This window comes from Schistocerca piceifrons, chromosome 2 (genome assembly GCF_021461385.2).
Source record: "Schistocerca piceifrons isolate TAMUIC-IGC-003096 chromosome 2, iqSchPice1.1, whole genome shotgun sequence".
NCBI classification, from domain to species: Eukaryota; Metazoa; Arthropoda; class Insecta; order Orthoptera; family Acrididae; genus Schistocerca; species Schistocerca piceifrons.
In genome coordinates, this window is record NC_060139.1 from 26,367,640 (window position 1) to 26,395,291 (window position 27,652).

General features: G+C 43.9%; 1 protein-coding gene across 1 annotated transcript; it reads right to left on the minus strand.

The window, feature by feature from the left end:
* On the minus strand, window positions 1-27,652 carry LOC124772905 (skin secretory protein xP2-like). Its single transcript, XM_047249358.1, has 3 exons — window positions 27,576-27,652; window positions 6,406-6,769; window positions 1-354 (listed from the first exon to the last, which is right to left on the minus strand). Exons 1-3 carry the CDS (start codon window positions 27,650-27,652, stop codon window positions 1-3), a joined length of 795 nt encoding a protein of 264 aa, XP_047105314.1.

The window sequence follows — 27,652 nt, forward strand, 5'->3', positions numbered from 1 at the left end:
TTAAGACTCCTCCGCAGGTGCAGCTTCGCCTTCAGGCTCAGCTGGTGCAGGTTCTTCTGCAGGCGAAGATTCTTCTTCTGTGGCCGGAGGTTCTTCCCCTGCCGGAGGTTCTTCTGCGGCCTCAGGTTCCTCTGGACCTGCTGCTTCTCCCTCTGACGGCGCCACTTCTTCAGACGGTGCACTTTCTTCCGTAGGAGCCGCTTCAGCTGCGGACTCTTCTTCTTCCATTACCACTGACGGATACCCTCCGCGAATCAGCTCGTGTACCATCTCTTGTACCATTTGCGTACCAGAGGTGTCATCTCCCATCTCCTGCGCAGCCTCCGGCACCTCTTGCGCTGGGGCTGCCGCCACCTGCTGACAAACACGCACCACTTAAGCACAATAATAGAATGAGAAGTAGAACAATTTATTTCTATTTATGGTAGTCACGCTAGTAACTCTTCATCGATTAAATCATAGAAAGAAGTAATGAGTATATAATGGATCTTGCTCGATATCCTTAATGAGAAATATCATGTTTCAGAAATAAAAAAAAGAGGAGCGAAATCGTCATATGTGCAAGAAACTTGCAGTGTACCCCAAGGCGGTATTATAGCACGATTACTGTCAGAAACGTATGATACACAGTAAGTTTTAAAAAAAAGTTCTGTGTTCTTACAGGACACAGTACTGGGAAAACTAGAAAAAAGTGCTGCTAAAATATATGCGGTAACAAATACACAGACTGGAAACAGTTGCAACAGCAAGAAAGAGAAGTACAACATAAACGAACTTGCTAGGTGAATTTCTACATCTGAAAGATGAAGGAAATTTCACACCAGTCGCATAGTAGATGCAAATCAAGGGTACCTTAAATACACGCTGTAACAGTCGCGATCGTTAGTTACCTTTGAGGTTACACGTGGAGAGTTCATCCTAGTCAGTAATGCCTTTAAAGCGACAAAGATGTAACTATCAACACTTCACTGAATTTGAAAGAAGTCTTACAACAGGGCTACGAGAATCTGGGTCTTCCTTCAGCTACACTGCAGAAAGACTGGGCAGGAATGCAGTCACTGTGAATGACATCTACATCTACATCTACATTTATACTCCGCAAGCCACCCAACGGTGTGTGTCGGAGGGCACTTTATGTGCCACTGTCACTACCTCCCTTTCCTGTTCCAGTCGCGTATAGTTCGCGGGAAGAACGATTGCCGGAAAGCCACCGTGCGCGCTCGAATCTCTCTAATTTTACATTCGTGATCTCCTCGGGAGGTATAAGTAGGGGGAAGCAATATATTCGATACCTCATCCAGAAACGCACCCTCTCGAAACCTGGACAGCAAGCTATACCGCGATGTAGAGCGCCTCTCTTGAAGAGTCTGCCACTTGAGTTTGCTAAACATCTCCGTAACGCTATCACGGTTAGGCCGGTATTACACTATCAAATTTCTTTGTCAAAAATTTGATCAAAGATGTGATCCAATATTCCGTCCAATATATTTGACAAAGATCTTTGACGTAGCGCTAGAAGAGGTATTACACTGTCATCAAATTTTTCGTCAAAGTTCAAGATGGCTGACAACAACTTGTTATTAACCGCAGCAGTTGTACGTACCCCAATTGCATTGTGTGCACATGCGGAAAAGAAGTGGGGGAAAAAATGGAACCATACATACGAGGTCGACAGTCTTAAAAGTCCTGGGATTACAACTTGATAATAAATTCAGTTGGGAGGGGCACACCACAGAACTGCAGAAAGGCCTTAACAAATCTGTATTTGCAATTCGAGTGTTAGCAGACATAGGCAACATAAAAATGAAAAAGCTTGCATACTTTGCCTACTTTCATTCCATAATGTCATATGGGATAATATTTTGGGATAAATCTTGAAGTTAAACAAAAGTTTTCAGAGGCCAAAAGCGTGTAATACGTATTATTTGTGGAGTAAATTCACGGACGTCCTGCAGAAACCTCTTCAAAGAACAGGGTATACTAACTACTGCCTCTCAGTATATTTACTTCTTAATGAAATTTGTCGTAAATAATATATCTCTTTTTCCAACAAACAACTCAGTTCATACATACAATACCAGGAACAAAAATGATTTGCACAAGGACTTAAAAGCACTTACTTTAGTTCAAAAAGGGGTCCACCACTCAGGAACACTCATCTTCAATAATTTGCCAGGAAACATAAAAAATTTAGTTAGAAATAAAGATTAGTTTAAAAGGAGCCTGAAAGACTTACTACTGGCCAACTCCTTCTACTCCATTGGCGAAATTTTTAATAGAAACAAATGATGTATTGTATTTATTCATACTATTAGTATTGTTATTTCAGCTTAAAAAAAACGACATGTTCCACATCCACGAGGATCTCCTCAGCACGGATCTATGGAACGAAAAACTAATCTAATCTGCGTGAAGCCGTGGGTTTTACGACTACACGATAAAAGCATTCAACAAAACTTGTTACGTGAGCTTACAGTGGAAGACGTCAAGTCGTACATCAATTACTTAAGAATGGGTGAGCATACATTTCTGTATGTGCTCAATGAAGTGTATCCTCATATCGCAAAGCACAATATTGACTTAAGAACTGCTACATCTTCAGAAGACAGGCTCACTGTAACACTCCGATTCCTTGACACAGGAGAGGGTTATGTTATGTTATGTTAGGTTAGGTTAGGTTAGTTCAGGCCTCCAATCTTCTTAATCTATTTTTGTATTCAGGGTGCCTCACGTTGTAAAGCGCCTCATCAGCTTCAGACATCTCTATTAATTTTGTAGTTGTCAGCACACACCAATTGTATTTACCGGCAATGGTTATAAAAACACTACAGACGACAGAACGCTGCAGCGATGCTAGCGCTCCATGTGGTAACATGTCACATTGCAGTGAACAGAAGACAAGCGGTTTCTTTGATCAAATATACAGCGAGGCCCTAGATTTGATCAAATATTGGACGACATTTGACAAAGTCCCTATTACACTATCAAATATCTTTGACAAAGATATTGGACAAAGATATTGGACAAAGAAATTTGATAGTGTAATACCGGCCTTACCAAATAACCCTGTGACGAGACGCGCCGCTCTTCTTTGGATCTTGTCTATCTCCTCTGTCAACCCGACCTGGTACGGATCCCACACTGATGAGCAATACTCAAGTATAGGTCGAACGAGTGTTTTGTAAGCCACTTCCTTTGTTGATGGACTACATTTTCTAAGGACTCTCCCAATGAATCTCAACCTGGCACCCGCCTCACCAACAATTAATTTTATATGATCATTCCACTTCAAATCGTTCCGCACGCATACTCCCAGATATTTTACAGAAGTAACTGCTACCAGTGTTTGTTCCGCTATCATATAATCATACAATAAAGGATCCTTCTTTCTATGTATTCGCAATACATTACATTTGTCTATGTTAAGGGACAGTTGCCACTCCCTGCACCAAGTGCCTATCCGCTGCAGATCTTCCTGCATTTCGCTGCAATTTTCTAATGCTGCAACTTCTCTGTATACTACAGCATGACTGCTGGCAGCGGCTGATCACGAGAATACAGTGTCTCGAGAAGACAGGGGTCCGGACGGCCACGTGGCACTGCCGAGAGGGAAGACCATCGTGCTCGGCGTATGTCTCTGGCGCAGCGTACTGCATCTGTAGCGACGATTTGTGCAACAGTTGGCACCACAGTGCCACAACGAACTGTTACAAATAGGATACTTAAAGGACACGTCCGAGCCAGACGCCCTGCGGCTTGCCTTCCACTGACCCCAAACCACCGCCATCTACGACTTCAGTGGTGTCAAGCGAGAGCTCATTGGAGGGCAGCGACGAACTATCTCGCTCACATACCGTTGTTGTGACCCATCATGTTCTACGGAGTATCGAAACGTTGCCTTGGCCTGCGGAATCACCAGATCTGTCTCCAGTCGAGCACATATGGGACATCATCGGACGGACGACAACTCCAACGTCATCCACAACCAGCAGTAACCGTCCCTGTATTGACTGACCAAGTGGAACGGGCATAGAACTCCACCCCACAAATGTTTTTAGGCGATTACTTTCGAGTCCTTTTTTCCTTTTTAGAGAATTGTGTCGTAGTGCTTTGGGATACTGATGTCCGGGAAGCGAGGATGATCATCAGATTCTTTAAGTAAGAGGTGTATTCCAAAACTGACTCACGAGAAAAGGTTTTTGTTGGCAGTAATACATTATTACATGTCTAATTTACTTTAATTTTACACTTTCTGCAACGCCGCACCAGTTTATTTAAACCTTCTGCATAAAAGTCGGCCGCCTCGGAATTGAACCAGTTGGTAACGGCAGTCTTGAGTTCATCGTCGTTGTGAAATCGTTGTGCACCCAGCCACTGCCAAATGCAAGAAGAGGAAGCAGTCGCTTGGTGCAAGGTCGGGACAGTACGCAGAGTGATCAAACGTTCCAAACGAAACTGTTGGATCTTCTCCTTCGTTTTGGCAGCGGTGGGAGGGCGTAAGTTTTGTGGAGGAGGACTGTGCAAGACTGCAGCTTCCCTCGGCGTCGATTTTGGATCGCACGTCTCAGTTTGGTTAGCGTTTCACGGTATATGTCAGCAGTAACTGTTGACCCATGGTCCATGAAACCAATCAAAAGAACGCGCTTTTCATCCAGAAAAACGGTAGTCATCGTTTTTCGATTCGAGAACGGACACTGCTTGAACTTTTTTTAGTTTCGGTGTACTTGAATGGCGCTACTGCAGTGGCTGTTGTTTCGAATCTGCGTTGGTGTGCGATATCCACTCCTCGTGTCCGTAACAATGAGGGAAAACAAATCGTCTCCATCTTGCTACAGCGCTGCTAAAACAGTAGTGGAGAGTGGCGGCTCATAGGTATTCGTTCTGGGTGTTCACAAATTCTTAATTTAAGGTATATATGAGAGTGGGAAATTAGTAGCATCTGCTGTATAACGGTTATGCTTATCAACAAATTTATACAGCTTCAGCCCCTGTCAATAATAATATTAATAATAATAACATGCATAACTTGTCTGAAAAAAAAGGATGAATTGTTTTTGTGGAATTTTGTTTTTTGTACATAATTAAGTACTGTTTATGGCAAGAACGAAATAATGTTTAAGCTTTCGCTACTCTCTCTTTTGCATTTTTGTGTAAGTAGGAGTTTCTAGGCTTTTTTATTTTTTGGGACAAATGTGTAAGGTCCCTAATTCATGTATTAGTTAACGAATTAACTTCTGGGTTGAAAATCAGGCATTCTTACGTTGCACCCATACAACAACTTACGCTTGTTACAGACTTCTTTGTTAAATTTTCGCTCGTAGTCACGCTTATTTGATTTCCTCACTTTTTCAGAAAATGGATCTGGTCTGAGAGGCCACAATTCCTTTGCGGCTAACTTGTCCTGGGTATTTTCTTTTGTGTTGGCGAGGTTCAACAGAGCTCATGCTGACACTGCACTGGAAAGCCGCTGTGCGGACAACCAACTCTAAACACAAACTGCAGTTTGCGGAAATTACTAAATTCAATTAGTACTATCTACCAACAAGGCCACTCGACTAGAATACAAATGAGGCACAGATAGCCACAACGGCCAAAACCACATCGCCTTCGACCCCACATTTAAGGGACTATCAGAGAAATGAGTGAGGCAGTTTTTCGATTATGCTCATATGTACAATGTTGGCCTACAGCACAGATCTGTCCGACTCACCAAATCAACAGATGCCAGAAACAAGAATAAATGCTACAGTCTCACAATCGACGATGGTGTGCCTTATGGTACTCAGCGCCTCAAATTGATTACTGTATGCTAAAATCCAAAATTTAATTTACTATATCTCATTCAGAATACCAGAAAATAGGTTTTTCTATCAGTAGAACTGTAACATATAGTGATGTCCGATCTAATTTTACTATAGATATTAGGCTCATACACTAGACATAATTCACGATGGATTTCAGCAGGTGAAGATCCTTCTGCCAGCAAAAATCTAATGACAACGCGCACTTCACAAATGACGCCGTGTAAATTGTCCCTGTCTTTGCGATCTGCTCTCACCATCTGGCAAACGGCTACTGAACCAAATCAACATTGCGGTACGTTCCTAAAGAGCGGATAGACAGCGCTGTATGCGCGAAACTTTATTGAGGCCTACCATCAGTTAAATATTGGTCACCGGAGCTCAGTTTTAGAACACGCCGAACGTTAAGAAAATCGAAGAGGGCCAGTCGTGAGGTCCCCTCGTTAATCGTTTCCCAACCAGTGTTTGTTATCTCATTCTGACACGTGTAGGTTTTTCCGTCATCGCTGAGTGCATCATTCATCACGCAGACAGGCTGCAGTGGAGTCCCTTAGGAACTGTACCAGCGGCGCCCACGGGTGGGATGGGGAGGAGGGCCACTCACCTGCTTCGCCTCCGCCCCCGCCGCCGCCACCGCCTCGGCCTCGAGCGTCACCGCCTGCAGTACTATCTCCTCCAGAGAGGCGTGGGCGGCGGCGGCGGCGTCCCCGGCAGGCAGCTGCAGTCCCTCCTCGGGGAACTTCATGGGCGACGTCGTGACCGACACCATCCTCGGGCTGGCCAGCGGGGAGCCCACCTTGCCGCGCGCCTTGTACATGCGGCCGTCCGTGCCTTTGACGCCACCCTCCAGCAGCTGGATCGCCTCAGGCCCCCACTGCTCCAGGAAGTGACCCACCCGAGACACGCGCTGCTGGGCCGTCGTCACCGTGTGGCTGCCTCCGCAGTAGCGGTTGCAGATGTGTGGCTGTCTGCAATCAGTAAATTACCCCAATTCCGCAATTCCAGAAACCACACAGAAAACTACACTACTGGCCATTAAAATCGCTACACCAAGAAGAAACGCAGATGATAAACAACTATTCATTGGATAAATATATTATACTAGAACTGACATGTGATTACATCTTCACCCAATTTGGGTGCATAGATCCTGAGAAATCGGTACCCAGAACAACCACCCCTGGCCGCAGTAACGGCCTTGATACGCCTGGGCATTGAGTCAAACAGAGCTTGGATGGCGTTTACAGGTACAGCTGCCCTTGCAGCTTCAACACGATACCACGGTTCATCAAGGTAGTGACTGCCGTATTGTGACGAGCCAGTTGCTCGGCCACCATTGACCAGAGGTTTTCAGTTGGTGAGAGATCTGGAGAATGTGCTAGCCAGGGCAACAGTCGAACATTTTCTGTATCCAGAAAGGCCCGTACAGGACCTGCAACATGCGGTCGTGCATTATCCTGCTGAAATGTAGGATTTCGCAGGGATCGAATGAAGGGTAGTGTGGTGTCACCGCCAGACACCACACTTGCTAGGTGGAAGCCTTTAAATCGGCCGCGGTCCGTTAGTATACGTCGGACCCACGTGTTGCCACTATCAGTGATTGCAGACCGAGCGCCGCCACACGGCAGGTCTAGTCTAGAGAGACTCCCTAGCACTCGCCACAGTTGTACAGCTGACTTTGCTAGCGATGGTTCACTGTTTACATACGCTCTCATTTGCCGAGACGACAGTTTAGCATAGCTTTCAGCTACGTCATTTGCTACGACCTAGCAAGGCGTCATATTCAGTTACTATTCTGAACAGATAATATTCTGAATCATGTACCGTCAAGAGCGTCGTTCATCATTAATGGATTAAAGTTAAGTATCAAACTAGCTACGTCCGCTTATTGAATTCTAATTCCTTGTCATGTTCCAGATCTCACGTCAGTATAGTCCTTCCCTCCTCACGCCAGCCGGCGTGAGCTAAAACGCGTGCATTGCGGCCTCCTCTAGTAACTCAGTGTTGGCTCTTGAGTACACCATCGCAGGCGCTCCTGTCTGTGATGCAGCGTCAAGGGTAACCGCAGCCACGGTGTCCGAGCTGATAGTCCATGCAGCTGCAAACGTCGTCGAATTGTTCGTGCAGATGGTTGTCGTCTTGCAAACGTCCTCATCTGTTGACTCAGGGATCGAGACGTGGCTGCACGATCCGTTACAGCCATGCGGATGACATGCCTGTCATCTCGACTGCTAGTGATACGAGGCCGTTGGGATCCAGGACGGCGTTCCGTATTACCCTCCTGAACCCACCGATTCCATATACTGCTAACAGTCATTGGCTTCCGATCAACGCGAGTTGATAGTACTCATTTCTCCTCCGTACACAAGGCGTCACAACAACGTTTCACCAGGCAACGCCGGTCAACTGCTGTTTGAGTATGAGAAATTGGTTGGAAACTTGCCTCATGTCAGCACGTTGTAGGTGTCGCCACTGGCGCCAACCTTGTGTGAATGCTCTGAAAAGCTGATCATTTGCATATCACAGCATCTTCTTTCTGTCGGTTAAATTTCGCGTCTGTAGCACGTCATCTTCGTGGTGTAGCAATTTTAATGGTCAGTAGTGTAGTAACTTGGAAATCCCCCAACAATGCTGTAGCAGAATTTCAGATAGACCACGTAGTAATCTCCATGAAAAATGCTAGAGAAATGATAAACGTAAGAACTAGGAAAGGTGTTTTTGAGTCTGATCGTCGCCTTCTCCAAATCAAAGCAAAATTTGTACCCAACAGACAAATCAAGTGAACCAACAGACCTTTCAGAACAGATCCACAGTACTTGCAACTAAACAAGAAAGAAATAATAGAAGAAATTACGAAAATCAACAGCGACAACTGGACAGAACTGTCAGAAAAAAATTGGGGCAACCACCGAGAAAAAGGAAACATCGATGGTGGAACATGACATGCGACAGAGCCATGGAAGACAGAACACAGATCTGGAAAAAATTTAACAGCCATAGAACACAAGAAAAATGGGAAGAATTCAACAGGATACAGAAAAACACTTCAAAAATAATCCGCAGAGAAAAAAGAGGTTGCGAAAACAGCAGGTTGAAGGAGACAGAAGAGGACTTCACCAGAAACAATACGCGGAATTTTTAAAGAACATTCTAAGAAAATATGACAGGATATCAACCTCCAAGCTTATACTTCAAAAGACAAGATGGAACACTGGAGACACATCCGAAGAAAAACTGTGAAATATTAACTCGATACTTTGACACATTACTCCACTGCCATGAACCAAAACAGAGATTACAGTTTACAAAACCAGAATCTAACCAGGACTCCGAACCCCTAACACACGAAGAAGTAGCGAAAATAATAAAATCATTGAAAAATAACAGAGCACCAGGAGAAGATGGACTGATTGCAGAAACATGGAAATTAGACCATGAAAACTTCGCACCCAAAATACATAGAATAATCAAAAACATCTGGGAAACAGGAAGTGTGCCAAAAGAATGGAATTCAGTCCTAATACACACCCTCCACAAGAAAGGAGACAAAACAGACCTTAATAACTGTAGAGGAATTTCGTTACTGCATCCGACATACAAAATTCTCTCCAAAGCTCTGTTAAATCGCCTAGAACCTCAAATAGATCTACATATCGGAGAGTACAAAGCAGGGTTCAGGAAGGGAAGATCGTGCAGTGATCAGATCTGGTGACTGAGAGCAATATTAACGAGAAAGTCCAGAAACGCCACAATAACATTTGTTGATTTTAAGAAGGCCTACGATTCCATAGACAGAGAAACACTTTTTAGTATACTGGAAGAAATGAAGGTAGACAACAAGGCCAGAAAACTAATACAGGTAACATTAACAAATACAAAATCCGAAGTGAAGTTCATGGGAGAGATCTCGGAACCGGTAGAAATCAAGACAGGAGTGAGACAGGGAGATGGCCAGTCACCCGTTTTATTTAACGCAGTTTTAGGGAAAATAATCAGGACATGGCACAAAATAGTCAATGCGATAAAAATGGGGAGACACAAAAATAGAACCATCAACATAAAACGTCTGGCCTTTGCCTATGATATAGCCATCATAACAAATAACAGAAAAGAAGCCCTAGAGAAACTACATGAAGTCGCAGCCAGAACAGGACTACAAATTTCGTATGGAAAAAAATCAGTACATGGACACTAAAGCCACAGCCAGACACCCATTGGTAACAAAGTATGGAAAGATAGCACAAATAGAAAGTTTCAAATACCTGGGAGGGACTATACAGAAAACAGGACTAAACTCGACAGCCAATGAAGAAAGAGGTGCAAAGCTACAAAAAGCCTACAGACTTACATGGAACCATTACAACAAAAGAAGTATTTCCGTTAAAGCGAAATTAAGACGTTACAAAACAGTTGTCTTACCAGAAGCCTTGTATGCCTCACAAACGACAGTAATCAGGGGAAGAACGAAAATCAAGGAAATGGAAAAAAGGAAGAGGGGAAAATTCTGAGAAAGACCTATGGGCCACTTTACAGACAGGGGATCCGGATAAAAAGACCGACAAAAAAACTGTACAAACAGACAGGGACAATTACAGACAACATCAGAAAAAGAAGGGCTAAATTCTATGGGCACATTTATAAGATGAACGAAAATAGGCTGATCTAGAAGATTTTTAACATAGTGATGAGTAATACGATGAAAACTAACTGATGAGTAATACGATAAAAACTAACTGGGCAAAACGAAACCTTGGAACACCTAAATAAACTAAATATCTCCGCAGAAGAAAAAACAAACAGAGAGAAATACAGAGAAAAAATCAGGAAACGGAAATTCGAGGAAACACCGAAAGATAAGAAACCAGGAAAGAAGTGGACAGAAGAGAGGAAGAAGAAACACAGTGAATATATGAGAGGTTTTCGGGAAGACAAAAGAAAGAGAACAAAAAAGTGGCATGAAAATTGTTTTTTAACGCTCTTCTAAATGGGAAATTAACGATACTAATAATAATAAATGCACTCAAATGAAATGGATGGGTCGATGGGGATGAAACCGATGCAGATGCATTGAGATGAGCTGAAATCACTGCAAACTGTTCACAAATGCCTACTGTGCAATGTAATGAACGAGACTGTGGCAGTTGAAAATTCGTGCCAGACTGGAAGACGAACTCGGATTACCAATTTTTCGCAAGCAGTTGCCTGAATCGACTCCAGGATTGACTCAGACTTTCTGGCTTCGATCTGTCGAGTGTGTCCACCAGGTGACGCAGAATAACGCGCCTTATTTCTTGGAGGACTATGACTTACCCCCTGCCGTTGGAAATACACCGACAGAAAAAAAATCGCAGCAGCAAGAAGGAGTTGTTTGACATAAACGAAATTTGGTAGGCATGTTTTCTACAGATGAAAGATTGTAAGCGTATTGTCATATCGCTGGCTTAGCCGTGGAATATCTTTGCGGGCGGCCGCGTCTGTTGAGTCGAACGCGGGACACGGAACTGTTACGTTGCGTTGTGGATAGCTCTGCGTGTAAGAAGCATTGTTAGTATGGAAGTTGAAGTGTTGCTACAAGTGCTATTACAGTAAAGAGATAGAATAAGTAAATGATTCAGCGGAAAGTGCGTCAAGAAGTAATTAAAAAGTGAGCAGTGCCGCCGATAACATATTGTGTATCCTCTTGTTGCGTGCCGTACTGTACAGTGTCAATCATCCTCGCCGTGTTCGGTCTCCCAGAATGAACTGATGTGAATCAGTAAAAATTAGTTACCATAAAAGAGTACAGTCAAGTGTCAGTGTCTTGTAGCTAGCGTGAGAACGTGCGTTCGATCATCGCGTTTCCGCATTATCAACAATCAGCCGCGCCGCGACGGTTACGCGCACGCTCGTACAAGTGAGAACTGAGAACTGAAAATTTAACTTTACGGACAGTGTTATATCACTACTAGTGTGAAGAAGGACTGGTACCAAAAGAAATCTGTGTATGCCTGGCGAGCGTAAGAACTTTCGTTCGATTATTCGGCTTTCGCATCATCAACAATCATCCGCGCAATGTTCGGTACGTGTACGCTCGTCCAACTGTTATTGTGGACTGTTGATCATCCATCAATTGGGATAACACTTCAGAATTAGAGTGTAAACAGTGCAACCTGCAATTTTCTTTAATCGTCGCAGAATATAGTTGTTCATACCAGACGTCGAACAGTGTTGTGTTTTAATTTATATCTAAAAATTCCTCTATGGAGTAGAAGGAGTTGTCAATCAGAAATTCTTTTAATTTCAACAAGTATTTAAGAAGAAATTAAAAGAATTTCTGAATGACAACTCCTTCTACTCCATAGAGGAATTTTTAGATATAAATTAAGAAAAAAAAAGAAAAAAAATATTTAAAAAATAAAAAAAATAAAAATAAAAAATAAAGAAAAACAAAAAACACAAAAAAATAAAGTTGTTATATTAACTTAAGTATGTTGTTAAATTAACCTAATTATGTCATGTATTAGAAAATTCGACTCGTTCCACATCATTACGAAATATCGTATTCATGATCCATGGAACTAGTATTAATCTAATCTAATCTAATCTAACGTGGAATGGCTCCCCTAAACTCGTGCGTATTTCAATAGATAATTTCAGGCAAGCCAGCAGCAGTGTGCAGCAGAACAGTACGACCGCCGCGGGATTATCTGGTATGTGGTGTGGACAGGGCGCACGGTCGAAACGAGAAACAAGTTTAAAGGTACCCCCGCCATTTGTACTCCCGGGCGTGTTACAATATGATTCTTCAGATTTCACGCCGACCGCACAATAATGATGCTAATTGCGCACTATGAGCATGAAAATCGGGTTTACTTTAAATAATACACTCTCTAACGGTTAAGAGCGTCAGCTTCCTTTGAGGCTGGACGCGGTGAGTTGATGTTAGTCAAGGATGCCTCCAAAGGCTTCAAAGACGCCATTATCAACACCTCACTGAGTCTGAAGTAAGTCGTGTAACAGGGCTACGAGAAGCTGGATGTTCCTTCTCCGATACCGCAGAAAGACTCGGCAAAAACGTAGCCACTGTACACTATTGCAGGCCGCGGTTGGTCACGAGAATGTACTGTCTCTAAAAGACCATGCTGCGGAATGTCTTGTGGCACTACCGAGAGGGAACACCTCCATGTAGCACCTCCATGTTCGGCGTATGGCTCTGGCGGACTGTACTGCATATGCAGCAGCAATTGGCGCAGCAGCTCTCACCACAGTGACACTACGAACTGTTATAAATCAGTTACTTCAAGGAGAGCTCCGAGCCAGTCACCCTGTAACGTGCATTCCACTGATCCCAAACGACCGCCATTTGTAGTTCAGTAGTGTCAAGCGAGAGCTCACTGGAGGCCAGGGTGGAGATCTGGCCCGCAGCTCGTGGTCGTGCGGTAGCGTTCTCGTTTCCCACGCCCGGGTTCGATTCCCGGCGGGGTCTGGGATTTTCTCTGCCTCGTGATGGCTGGGTGTTGTGTGATGTCCTTAGGTTAGTTAGGTTAAGTAGTTCTAAGTTCTAGGGGACTGATGACCATAGATGTTAAGTCCCATAGTGCTCAGAGCCATTTTTTTGTGGAGATCTGTTGTGTTTTCTGATGAAAGCTGGTTCTGCCTCTGTGCCAGTAATAGCTGTGTGTTGGTTAGAATGAGGCCAGTTGAGGGCCGACACTGGTCCTACACCTGGAGTTATTGTCTGGGGTGAAATTTCGTATGATTGCAGGGGCACTCTCGTGGCTAACCCACGCAACCTGACTGCAGATTTTTACATCACTCAGGTGATTCAAACTATTGGACTGACGTTCACGAACAGCATTCAGGGGGTGTTTTCCATCAGGATAACGCTCGCCCACATACTAGTGTTGAAACACGACTTGCGCTACGGAGTGTCGAATTCTTGCCTTGGCCTGCCCAATCACAAGATCTGTCAGCAATCGAGCACATACGGGACATCATCAGGTGACAACACCGTCTTCTGCAACCAGCATTAACCGTCCCTGTATTGACTAACCAAGTGCAACAGGCATGGAACTCCATACCACAGACTGACATCTGGCACCTGTACAACACAATACATGCACGTTTGCATGCTTGCATTCAACATTCTGGCGGCTGCACCGGTTGTTTATGTACTACTATTTGACATATTCAATGGCTAATCACTCGCTTACGTTAACTGGTGATCTTGCGATGTTAATCACTGATACATGTTACCCAGACAAATGTATTCCCGAAAATTCGTCACTCTACATTAATTATTTTTTGGTACTGCGATTTTTGTCTGTCAGTGTATAAGTGGAGGTAACCATGAGGTTTTAATTACCATGTCGAAAAAAATTAAACTGCGACTGTGAAAATTATTGTAGTGTTAGTCCTTCTCTAATTATTCACCCTTCATGACGACACATTTTTCAAGCCATCGATGATTGTGATGACACATACGTTGTAGAAGTATGCATTTTTTTTGGCTCATCAGGAAATGTTCCGTATCACAAGACAATTCGTCATCCTTCTAGGACAGTGATTCGTAACCTGGTGGTAATTACACACTTAGGGATAATATGTAATTTTCTGAAGGGTAAAAACAAAATGGTTCAGTTGTGTTCCATTCACGAACTAAATAATTGCATGCATGAAACTAAATAATTTTTATAAGCTCTTTACTATAATCATTTATCTTCCTCTCATAGGCCAACTACTACATACATACTTTGCTCTTTCTACCAAGCCTCACAGACAGTAAAATGAGACATGTACATCACATATGCTTAAAATCTCATGAAAATGAGAATATACTTGAAATTACTTCACTATTCACTTCAAAACAATAAACGAAATAACTTATAGAATAATATAACAGTAATTATGCAATGTCTACTGCACTGCTGCATTACTAGCCTTTTCTCCGCAGGTTCACCCATGTACGCATTCGACACATGTATTGAACACAGCTCCTCCTCCTCCCCACTCTCTGTGTCTCTTCGTTGTGTACGTAGTTCCGCGTAGTCAACGCGTTCACAACTCTCCCACTAGAGCGCGCCCCGGTAGCACAACAGCGCAGGCGCATCGCTCGTCCATCTCCGCACTACGAGATGGCGCTGTCTTAGAGACGGACCAAATTCTGCTTCCGCCGATCCGCATATTAATATGTAACGCAGCCAATGAGATTGCTGTTAACGTAGAACCTTTTCTCCTCGTGGATCACACTCATGCAGTGATACCTGAACACGCGAGGTATTATAACGAGTGTACGGACCTCTGATTACTAATTCTGCATTAGTCTGTACCAGTCTATAGTCAAGTTTCAGTCTGCGCCTAATAAGATTATCATATTCCTGTACATAGCCATGAAGATAAATGAATAGACACTTTGTCAAGTATCAGAGATATGTGAGAATAAGATTAACATACCAAGACCAAAGGAATTTCAGATTGTCAGTTGTAAATAGCATCCAGAATCAAGTTAAGTAATTTTATGATTTTTATTATTTTAATAAATGTGTGTGAAAATTAATCAAGCTCTGTTTAAAGTTGGTCACCGTCAATCTGCTACTCTAAGAGTGCAAGTGGCATTTCTATCGTCTGACCTAACGGCAGAAGATAAACACACCACGATAAGACCACGAGACATATTGCTGACACTCACCTACTTCGTCAGAGCGACAAGTCAAATAATCTGCTGGTGTGTGTACCGGATGTCTTACAGTACACACACCACACTTCGTCTCCCCCTTTCCCTTTCTTTGTCTGTTTCCTCCACCCTCTTCCTGTGGCCATATCTTCTGCCATCCCTTCCCCCTGATCAAATCCTTCTCGACCTCACTCTTTCCATCTCCTGATCCCCCGTTACCTTTCCCACCCACCCACCCACTATCCCTCTAACTTTCCACCCCCTCTCTTTGCCCATTTCCTCCTCCCCCCTCGCTCTATCCATAACCCCCTCTATCCATCTCAACATGTGCCCAGCCAGCACATGTAGCCCCTGCAGTACAGTTTGATAAAGCAAGTCAATATTACTCCTGCAACACGTATGTCATACAGGGCAGGCTAAATATAATAATTCAAAATAATTTCTTTGCCCCTGGCGCACAGGCCGCCTTGCAAAGCACGTCAGTAAAGGAGGCAAATACTGCTCCAACACAACATGCCTGTCATGCAGGGCACCCTACATGTTGGGGTCCAGAGAACCGTTTCCAGCCCGTAACATGTAGGTTGCCATCTGGCAGGCTGATATTGTTTCAACACAACAAGCCTGTCGTGCAGGTCAGCCTGTATGCCAAGAGCTGAAAAAATATGTCACTGCCTGTATCTCTGGTCCTATTGGAGCGAGGAGTTTATAAACCCAACAGTGCTGATACTTAAGTATTCTGCTGTTTCTTTTCCAAATTTGGTTGAAATCGATAGAGAGGTTTGGAGATATGTATACACTCCTGGAAATGGAAAAAAGAACACATTGACACCGGTGTGTCAGACCCACCATACTTGCTCCGGACACTGCGAGAGGGCTGTACAAGCAATGATCACACGCACGGCACAGCGGACACACCAGGAACCGCGGTGTTGGCCGTCGAATGGCGCTAGCTGCGCAGCATTTGTGCACCGCCGCCGTCAGTGTCAGCCAGTTTGCCGTGGCATACGGAGCTCCATCGCAGTCTTTAACACTGGTAGCATGCCGCGACAGCGTGGACGTGAACCGTATGTGCAGTTGAGCGAGGACGTATAGTGGGCATGCGGGAGGCCGGGTGGACGTGCCGCCGAATTGCTCAACACGTGGGGCGTGAGGTCTCCACAGTACATCGATGTTGTCGCCAGTGGTCGGCGGAAGGTGCACGTGCCCGTCGACCTGGGACCGGACCGCAGCGACGCACGGATGCACGCCAAGACCGTAGGATCCTACGCAGTGCCGTAGGGGACCGCACCGCCACTTCCCAGCAAATTAGGGACACTGTTGCTCCTGGGGTATCGGCGAGAACCATTCGCAACCGTCTCCATGAAGCTGGGCTACGGTCCCGCACACCGTTAGGCCGTCTTCCGCTCACGCTCCAACATCGTGCAGCCCGCCTCCAGTGGTGTCGCGACAGGCGTGAATGGAGGGACGAATGGAGACGTGTCGTCTTCAGCGATGAGAGTCGCTTCTGCCTTGGTGCCAATGATGGTCGTATGCGTGTTTGGCGCCGTGCAGGTGAGCTCCACAATCAGGACTGCATACGACCGAGGCACACAGGGCCAACACCCGGCATCATGGTGTGGGGAGCGATCTCCTACACTGGCCGTACACCACTGGTGATCGTCGAGGGGACACTGAATAGTGCACGGTACATCCAAACCGTCATCGAACCCATCGTTCTACCATTCCTAGACCGGCAAGGGAACTTGCTGTTCCAACAGGACAATGCACGTCCGCATGTATCCCGTGCCACCCAACGTGCTCTAGAAGGTGTAAGTCAACTACCCTGGCCAGCAAGATCTCCGGATCTGTCCCCCATTGAGCATGTTTGGGACTGGATGAAGCGTCGTCTCACGCGGTCTGCACGTCCAGCACGAACGCTGGTCCAACTGAGGCGCCAGGTGGAAATGGCATGGCAAGCCGTTCCACAGGACTACATCCAGCATCTCTACGATCGTCTCCATGGGAGAATAGCAGCCTGCATTGCTGCGAAAGGTGGATATACACTGTACTAGTGCCGACATTGTGCATGCTCTGTTGCCTGTGTCTATGTGCCTGTGGTTCTGTCAGTGTGATCATGTGATGTATCTGACCCCAGGAATGTGTCAATAAAGTTTCCCCTTCCTGGGACAATGAATTCACGGTGTTCTTATTTCAATTTCCAGGAGTGTATATATATATATATATATATATATATATATATATATATATATATATATATATATATATATATGTATACACAGGGTGAGTCACCTAACATTACCGCTGGATATATTTCGTAAACCACATCAAATACTGACGAATCGATTCCACAGACCGAACGTGAGGAGAGGGGCTAGTGTAATTGGTTAATACAAACCATAAAAAAATGCGCGGAAGTATGTTTTTTAACACAAAATGGAACCCCGTTAGTTTTGTTAGCACATCTGAACATATAAACAAATACGTAATCAGTGCCGTTTGTTGCATTGTAAAATGTTAATTACATCTGGAGATATTGTAACCTAAAGTTGACACTTGAGTACCACTCCTCCGCTGTTCGATCGTGTGTATCGGAGAGCACCGAATTACGTAGGGATCCAAAGGGAACGGTGATGGACCTTAGGTACAGAAGAGACTGGAACAGCACATTACGTCCACATGCTAACACCCTTTTATTGGTCTTTTTCACTGACACACATGTACATTACCATGAGGAGTGAGGTACACGTACACACGTGGTTTCCATTTTCAATTACGGAGTGGAATAGAGTGTGTCCCGACATGTCAGCCCAATAGATGTTCAATGTGGTGGCCATCATTTGCTGCACACAATTGCAATCTCTGGCGTAATGAATGTCGTACACGCCGCAGTACATCTGGTGTAATGTCGCCGCAGGCTGCCACAATACGTTGTTTCATATCCTCTGGGGTTGTAGGCACATCACGGTACACATTCTCCTTTAACGTACCCCACAGAAAGAAATCCAGAGGTGTAAGATCAGGAGAACGGGCTGGTCAATTTATGCGTCCTCCACGTCCTATGAAACGCCCGTCGAACATCCTATCAAGGGTCAGCCTAGTGTTAATTGTGGAATGTGCAGGTGCACCATCATGCTGATACCACATACGTCGACGCGTTTCCAGTGGGACATTTTCGAGCAACGTTGGCAGATCATTCTGTAGAAACGCGATGTATGTTGCAGCTGTTTGGGCCCCTGCAATGAAGTGAGGACCAATGAGGTGGTCGCCAATGATTCCGCACCATACATTTTCAGTCCACGGTCGCTGTCACTCTACCTGTCTGAGCCAGCGAGGATTGTCCACGGACCACTAATGCATGTTCCGTAGATTCACTGCCCCGTGGTTTGTGAAACCCGCTTCATCGGTAAATGAGTATCATCTCCGCCTTTTCAGAGTTCGAATACACCATGGTCACAGTTCCTACAACACTACACTATCACAGACGTCTGGTAACACGGTGTACTACAGTTGGTCTGCGTGCGGAGACGAATGCAGAATAACAATAGCAGCAAGCGCTACATGCGGACACTGCGACAGCTAGACCAAACCACAACAGTGCACTACAGCCACACTCGTAAACACGGTCGTCATCGTAAACATGTCCCTGCAGATGCTGCTCGCCGACCGTATCCCGTGTTTGTTACAACACGCAACTGAACGTCGGAGGTTTCAAGCGTCAACTTCAGGTTACAATATCTCCGGATGTAATGAACATTGTACAATGCAACTAACGGCACTGATTACGTATTTGTTTATATGTTCAGATGTGCTAACAAAACTAACGTGGTTCCATTTTAAAAAAAAACGTAGGTTTGTGTTAAAAAACATACTTCCGTGCATTTTTGTATGGTTTGTATTAAACAATTACACTAGCCCCTCTCCTCACGTGTTTTACTCTAAAGTTTACTTAAATGCTAATGTTGATGATATGTGATGGAAGGAGAGATTGGGTGGGGGTGGGGAGGGGGGGGGGTGATAGCTAATATCTGATTGCACTCATTGGCAATGGTCTCATAAAGGTGGGGAACCACTGTTCTCGAAGTATCTGACATGCGATGATTTCCTCGTCCGAGGAAAGAGCAAGGAAGTGGCTGGATTTAGTGTCAGGAGAACACAGGCGATAAGGCAATATTTTATAGCACAAAGAGCAACTCGGGTGTCTGTGTCCTATGTAGGATCAGATGGGGCGTTGTCGTGAAAAAAAAAAAAAAGAAACACACCCTTGCATAGTGATACATCCGTCTTTCTTTCACGATGATTAGGCGGCTGAAGAAGTAATCTGGACTGGCCTGAAATGACAGCAACATTTTTGCTGCCTTCGCGGTTCGGTGCCACTTTTGATGAGTATGAGCAGTCAGTGGGCGGCGCCTTTTTTAAAATGCCATGCAAGATGTTGAAAACTCGTTCATGGATGGCTCTCACGTTTTCCAGTACCGTCGCCATTGAGATACGCCGGTCTTGTGGCGTCCGGACTCCATTTCTCTTACGATTCCTGGCTCTTCACAGGGAGGTAGGTCCGCCACTTCGTTCTTCGTCATCCGTACTACTTCCACGGCACTGGAAGTATGTGCTCCACCCACCCTTTGTCATACGATGGTGCACTGTTGGCGTACGCTTGCACCCAGTCGAACAAAAAAATCCTCGACGGCACATCTCTTGGCGCAATTTACAAACACAAATGCCGTGTAGCCGAACAATATTACTGGGGTACATCCGTACTTACTTACGCACATGTTACAAGGCTGCTGACAGCACTGTCTTCAGCGTGGTGTTAATGTCGGTTGACTGGCGCGCGTCAGTGCTTCGCTGAGGTATATTGTATGAGAACTTTCAACGACGGACAGTCTGTATTACCGACATGTCAGTTATGTGGCACGATAGTGCTGTGCTCGATTACACAGAGCGTTATCAACACACCTGTGCGTTGCTCGTTTGATTCAAAAATCCTGACTATTACTGCTTGTAGCTAACTCAACTAGATATTATACTTTGTATTATTGTACTAGTTTTAAATGCGACCATGTGTGGTTAGGGTTTACCGTAACTGTTACTAATACCGAATGAAACAACAAGTTTATCGTTACCACACGCTGTTTATTTATTTCCACAATGCGTTTCGAAGGTTTAGATCTCTATCATCATGTGGACTGAATGTCTTGTGCCACGACTTTCGGGTGTAACCTGTGACACTATCTAGACAAGTGGTAGACAGTAAACCTCGTCCCTACCGCCCACTAGTGGACGTTCCGGCTTCCATGGTGGGCGGTAAGCGGCAAGGGTTTGAAAAAAATTCATTATGTTTTCAAAATATTTTGACATAACGTACTTGGTAAGTAATTATTATTATATGCTTTAACTTGTTGTTACTCTGCTTTATAATTTTATAAACTAAAGCTACCTCCCTATTGTATAAATCACTACTGCTGTGGAACTGGTGGGCGGTTAGAAAATTCTGCTACTAACAAAAAAATGGCTCTGAGCACTATGGGACTCAACTGCTGAAGTCATTAGTCCCCTAGAACTTAGAACTAGTTAAACCTAACTAACCTAAGAACATCACAAACATCCATGCCCGAAGCAGGATTCGAACCTACGACCGTAGCGGTCTTGCGGTTCCAGACTGCAGCGCCTTTAACCGCACGGCCACTTCGGCCGGCTGCTACTAACACATTTACAGAAGTGGGCAGTACGTAAAAAAGTTTCACTACCCTCTGTCTACTATACAGAGCCTGAAGATGGCAAGTAAAAAACTTGCTGGAACGTTGCTGGAAAACAACGCATTGACTCGGCTGTCAACCCGAGAAGATTTTATCAGTGCCAAAGATTACTCCAAAGTCTTAACAGAACGCGTATGTGATATATAAATCCACATAAATTCAGGTGATGATAAAGGTTTAAACATTCGAAATGCTTTCTGGAGGTAAATAAACAGTGCCTAGTAACAGTAGACTTGTTTCACTCGATGTTGTACTAGCTGTTTATTGATTTGTTTTTAGAACTTCAGTTACATAACTGTCAGGAACAGCCACCTCGTTTTGGGATTCATTAAAGGACTGTAGCGACAGACTACTGGCGGTGAAATGTTGGAGAATGCATTCCGCTGGGAAAAGCATCAGAAGTACAATGATTTGCCTAGTGGAAAGCAGACAAAACCGGGAAGATTTTAAGGTTTTTTAAATTTAAATTGCTAACTTTCGCAAACAAATCACACAATAAAAGTATCGATGAATGACAACTGAAGTTAAAGAAAGAGTACTGATACTGTGAGAAACAAGGAAAGCAATCAGATTTTTGTGTAATAGAACATTTCATGATTTTACAAACGTAAATGTCGTTTGGACGTAATGGTAGTAAACGCGCGCGCCACCTCATCTTTCTACTGTGATTGTAGGACATGTCTGTCTTGAAGATACGATTCCTGATACATTGATACAGTTAGAAAAAAATCTCTTTTCAAGCCCATTTGTTAACCTATCGACAGGCATAACTTCTTGTAGCCACTTCTACGATGTTAAGGCTCAAAATATCCCAAGAAAAGAAACAATAGAGTTCATTTATTAATTTTTTGGTCATTAAAACGCAAAACGTAACAACAGTGATCAATTTTAATTGGAAAATCGCCATCCACTTGAATGCAAAATTGTAAATTTTTGTATCTTTACTGCTTAGGCCTGTAATCCCAAAAGCACACTCTACAGCACACGCTGCACAACAGTGTCTTTGATTGTACAGATGTCATTCTTTAGTTAAGTCCTTAATTGTAAATTGTCGCAGATATCGTTTCAGCAAATCAGGGGCATCGTCTCCAAAAATACAAAGGGTTCGGTTAGACGTGACAGAAGGTACACCAGGTGTTAGCACCTCATACTGTTTGTCCACAGGTGACCGGCTCTGATCTGCCCTCTCCTATGATGCACCGCATTCGTTTCAGTGATTGCAGCAACGCAGAGGCGAATACAGGCCAGTGAAAGTGCAGTAAACAGGTGTTCACAATATCCCAAAAACACGGAGTGCTCCGGACACGTGGGAGAGATCCACAGCAATTTAAAGTCCAGTGATATTTGCCTGTGCGGCTTGGTGTTTGTGTGGGGAAAAGTCATATAATAAATCTAAACGTTTTGGGTTCAGTTTTCGGTCAGTCCTACGAATTTTTCCATCACATTTTGTTCTTTCATTTCTGTAAATGGCATTTACACGTGAAGAATGCGAACTGCAACGTGGTTTGGACTCCAGGTACTAAATGCGTACTCCAACAAAACACTCGATGTGATGTCTGGTGATAACAGCAGAATCTGTGTCTCAAGATGGCATGCGATTCTGTATCGATATTCACCTGTTTCCGCATACTACCAGCCGTATCTCAGCATGAAATAAAGTTTCACTACCATTGTTATCTCATATCTATACTACTGGTCATTAAAGTTGCTACATCAAGAAAAAATGCAGATAATAAACGGGTATTCATTGGACAAATATATTTATACTAGAACTGACATGTGATTACATTTTCACGCAATATGTGTGCATAGATCCTGAGAAATCAGTACCCAGAAGAACCACCTCTGCCCGTAATAACAGCCATGATACGCCTGGGTATTGAGTCAAATAGAGCTTGGATTGCGTGTACAGGTACAGCTGCCCATGCAGCTTCAGCACGATACCACAGTTCATCAAGAGTAGTGACTGGCGTATTGTGGCGAGCCAGTTGCTCGGCCACCATTGACCAGACGTTTTCAATTGGTGAGAGATCTGGAGAATGTACTGGCCAGGGCAGCAGACGAACATTTTCTGTATCCAGAGAGGCCCGTACAGGACCTGCAACATGCGGTCGTGCATTATCCTGCTGAAATGTAGGGTTTCGCAGGGATCGAATGAAGGGTAGTGTCACGGGTCGTAACACATCTGAAATGTACCGTTCACTGTTCAATGTGCCGTCAGTGAGAACAAGAGGTGACCGAGACGTGTAGCCAATGGCACCCCATACCATCACGCTGAGTGATATGCCAGTATGGCGATGACGCATACACGCTTCCAATGTGCGTTCACCGCGATGTCGCCAAACACGGATGCGACCATCATGATGCTGTAAACACAACCTGGATTTATCCGAAAAAATTACGTTTTGCCATTCGTGCACCCAGGTTCGTCATTGAGTACACCATCGCAGGCACGCCTATCTGTGATGCAGCGTCAAGGGCAACCGCAATCATGGTCTCCGAGCTGATAGTCTATGCTGCTGCAAACGTCGTCGTCCCTGTTGACTCAGGGATCGAGACGTGGCTGCACGATCTGTTACAGCCATGCGGATAAGATGCCTGTCATCTCGACTGCTAGTGATACGAGGCCTTTGGGATGCAGCACGGCGTTCCGTATTACCCTCCTGAACCCACCGATTCCATATTCTGCTAACAGTCATTGTATCTCGACCAACGCAAGCAGCAATGTCGCGATACGATAAATCGCAATCGCGATAGGCTACGATCCGACCATTATCAAAGTCGGAAACGTGATGGTATGCATTTCTCCTCCTTACACGAGGCATCACAACAACGCTTCACCAGGCAACGCCAGTCAACTGCTGTTTGTGTATGAGAAATCGGTTGGAAACTTTCCTCATGTCAGCACGTTGTAGGTGTCGCCACCGGCGCCAGCCTTGTGTGAATGCTCTGAAAAGCTAATCATTTGCATATCACAGCATCTTCTTCCTGTCGGTTAAATTTCGCGTCTGTAGCACGTCATCTTCGTGGTGTAGAAATTTTAATGGCCAGTAATGTATGTTGTCTTCACTATGCTGAGTTTTCTTTTGTGTGTGTTGCGTCTGATTTCATATACAAAAGCAGACAACATGCTCAACTCAACGCTATGTGCTGGCGAAGTCGCACTAACTTTGAAGCGAGGAAAACTTGTTATTGCCGTTCGGGCGTCGTTTCGGGTAGCCTCCATCAGCCAGTCTTTACAGAGTGCCTGAGAGCGTTCTCCAACAACAAGCCGGTGCCACGCCTATTACAGCAACGATGGTGCATACCACTTCTTCAACTTAAGGACAGTTTTATCTATACAACTTGCCAAAAAAAGGCCCTCTGTTTGCTGTTATCCACATGACATTATTAATGACCATGTAACAAGTCGCTTACGAGTCAAAATCCTTGAACAGTCATAAGTAATCTCTCAAGGAACTCACATCTAAAACACCTTTTTCTACTGCATATTGCCGGCCGGGGTGGCCGAGCGGTTCTAGGCGCGTCAGTCTGGAACCGCGTGACCGCTACGGTCGCAGGTTCGAATCCTGCCTCGGGCATGGATGTGTGTGATGTCCTTAGGTTTGTTAGGTTTAAGTAGTTCTAAGTTCTAGGGGACTGATGACCTCAGATGTTGAGTCCCATAGTCCTCAGAACCATTATCTATTGCATATTACACTGGAAACACAAAATTTACTAATCAAATCAAATAATCGGCAGGATAAAGCAAGTTTTGTGGTTTGACTGGGTTTTGCTAGTAATCTCACATCTACATCTACGTGATTACCCCGCTATTCACAATAAAGTTTAATGAACCACTTTCAAGCTGTCTCTCTACCGTTCCACTCACGAACGGCGCACGAGGAAAACGAGCACTTAAATTTTTCTGTGCCAGCCCATATTTCTCTTATTTTAACGTGATGATCATTTCTCCCTATGTAAATGGGTGCCAACAGAATGTTTTCGCAATCGGAGGAGAAAACTGGTGATTGAAATTTCATGAGAAGATCCCGTAGCAACGAAATACGCCTTTGTTTTAATGATTGCCATTCCAATTCACGTATCATATCTGTGGCACTATCTCCCCTATTTCGCGATAATACAAAACGAGCCGTCCTTCTTTGAATTTTTCAATGTCATCCGTCAATCCCACCTGATGCAGATCCCACACCGCACAGCAATACTCTAGAATGGGGCGGACAAGCGTGGTGTAAGCAGTCTCTTTAGTAGATCTGTTGCATTTTCTAAGTGTTCTGCCAATGAATCGCAGTCTTTGGTTTGCTGTACCCACAACATTATCTATGTGACCGTTACAACTTAGGTTATTTGTAACTGTAATCCCTAAGTATTTAGTTGAATTTACAACCTTCAGATTTGTGTGACTTATCGCGTAATTGAAATTTAGCGCATTTCTTTTAGTACCCATGTGAATAACTTCACATTTTTCCTTATTCAGGGTCAATTGCCACTTTTCGCACCATACAGTAATCGTATCTAGAACATTTTGCAATTCGTTCTGATCATCTGATGACTTTACAAGACGGTAAATGACAGCATCATCTGCAAACAATCTAAGAGGGCTACTCAGATTGTCTCTAACGTCGTTGATATCGATCAGGAATAACAGAGGGCCTATAACACTTCCTGGGGGAACTCCGGATATTACTTCTGTTTTACTCGATGACTTTCCGTCTGTTACTACGAACTGTGACCTTTCTGACAGGAAATCACGAATCCAGTCGCACAACTAACACGATATTCCATACGCAGGCAGTTTGATTAGAAGACGATTGTGAGGAGCTGTGTCGAAAGCCTTGTGGAAATCTAGAAATATGGAATCAATTTGACATCCCCTATCGATAGTACTAATTATTTCACGAATATAAAAAGCTAGTTGTGTTTCACAAGAACGATATTTTCGGAATCCGTGCTATGTATCAATAAATCGTTTTCTTCGAGATACTTGATAATGTTCGAGCACAGTATATGTTCCAAAACCTTACTGCAAATCGACGTTAGTGATATGGGTCTGTAATTCAGCGTATTACTCCTACTGCCCTTTTTGGACTTTGGTGTGACTTGAGCAATTTTCCAGTCTTGAAGTACAGATCTTTCTATGAGAGAGCAGTTGTATATAATTGCTAATGTATCAACAAACTCTGAAAGGAACTTGACTGGTATACAATCTAGAACGGACGCCTTGCCTTTATTAAGCGATTTAAGCTGCTTTGCTACACCGAAAATATCTACTTCTATGTTCCTCATCTTGGCAGTTGTTCTTGATAGGAATATTTACTTCGTCTTCTTTGGTGAAGGGGTTTCGGAAAACCGTGTTTAATAACTCTGCTTTATGGCACTGTCGTCAGTGACTTCACCGTTGTTATCGCGCAGTGAAGGTATTTATTGCGTCTTGCCACTGATGTGCTTTATGTATAACCAGAATCACAGAGGAGACCTTCGTTATTCTTTTTTTTTTATTTGGGCTATGAGTGCAACATCTAAAACAAGAACACATGATGGTACTACATACGGAACTGACCAGTATTCGTTCACATTCGGCACCCATTTGAGGAAGATAGCAGTAAGTACAAGAATAGGAAAACACGCTGTTGAATATAAATGTTACTTTCTACGCTCCAACATGAATCTGTCTGAGTACGCAGTGACGATTCAGAGCAGCATCATTAGTGCGTGAGGTGATGCATTGGTTAGACGTTGACAGTCTTTTGTAAGAGTTCAAAATACCATCAAGTCATCGAAATTGAAGTTTTCATTTTTTACGTTAACCATTTAAAGCAAATTTTTGGGATGATTCCTTTGAAAAGATCACAATCAATTACCTTCCATATCCTAGCCCTAAACAAGCTTTTGCTAATACCCTGGTCATTGACCGGACGTTAAACCCCACTTTTCTTCCTCTTTTACTTCAACAGTATTTAAATACTGGCTGACATTACTTTATTTCACAATAACACTTTTAAATTTTTGTCAGGTTTTCTAGCCTGCAAATTACATACCACTTTGAAAATGCCATATTGCAAATGTCTACGAGGCGTCTCCGAGGGCTGTTCAATTACTAACTCTGAAAAACACTCTCAGTCTAATAAATTAAGTTTCTGTAACAGTTATTGAGAGTTCTACAGTGCACCAAATAGTGAAAGTACGCAGATATGACAACAGTTGCGCTCGTCCTAGAACTACTGAGAAACGTAAAGGAAGTTTTGTTAAAACTCAAGCACTCCATAATTGTATGTGTAAATATAGTGACAGAATATGATGTCTATGACAATAGATGTTGAAAACAATTATGCATCTACTGTTTTGGAAACATTAAATGGTACTTACATCTCACCAGCCTTGGTTTGTAATTTGCCTTTCATCTTGCGTTCTGCTTCCTGCACCGCTTCTTCATAATGTATCAT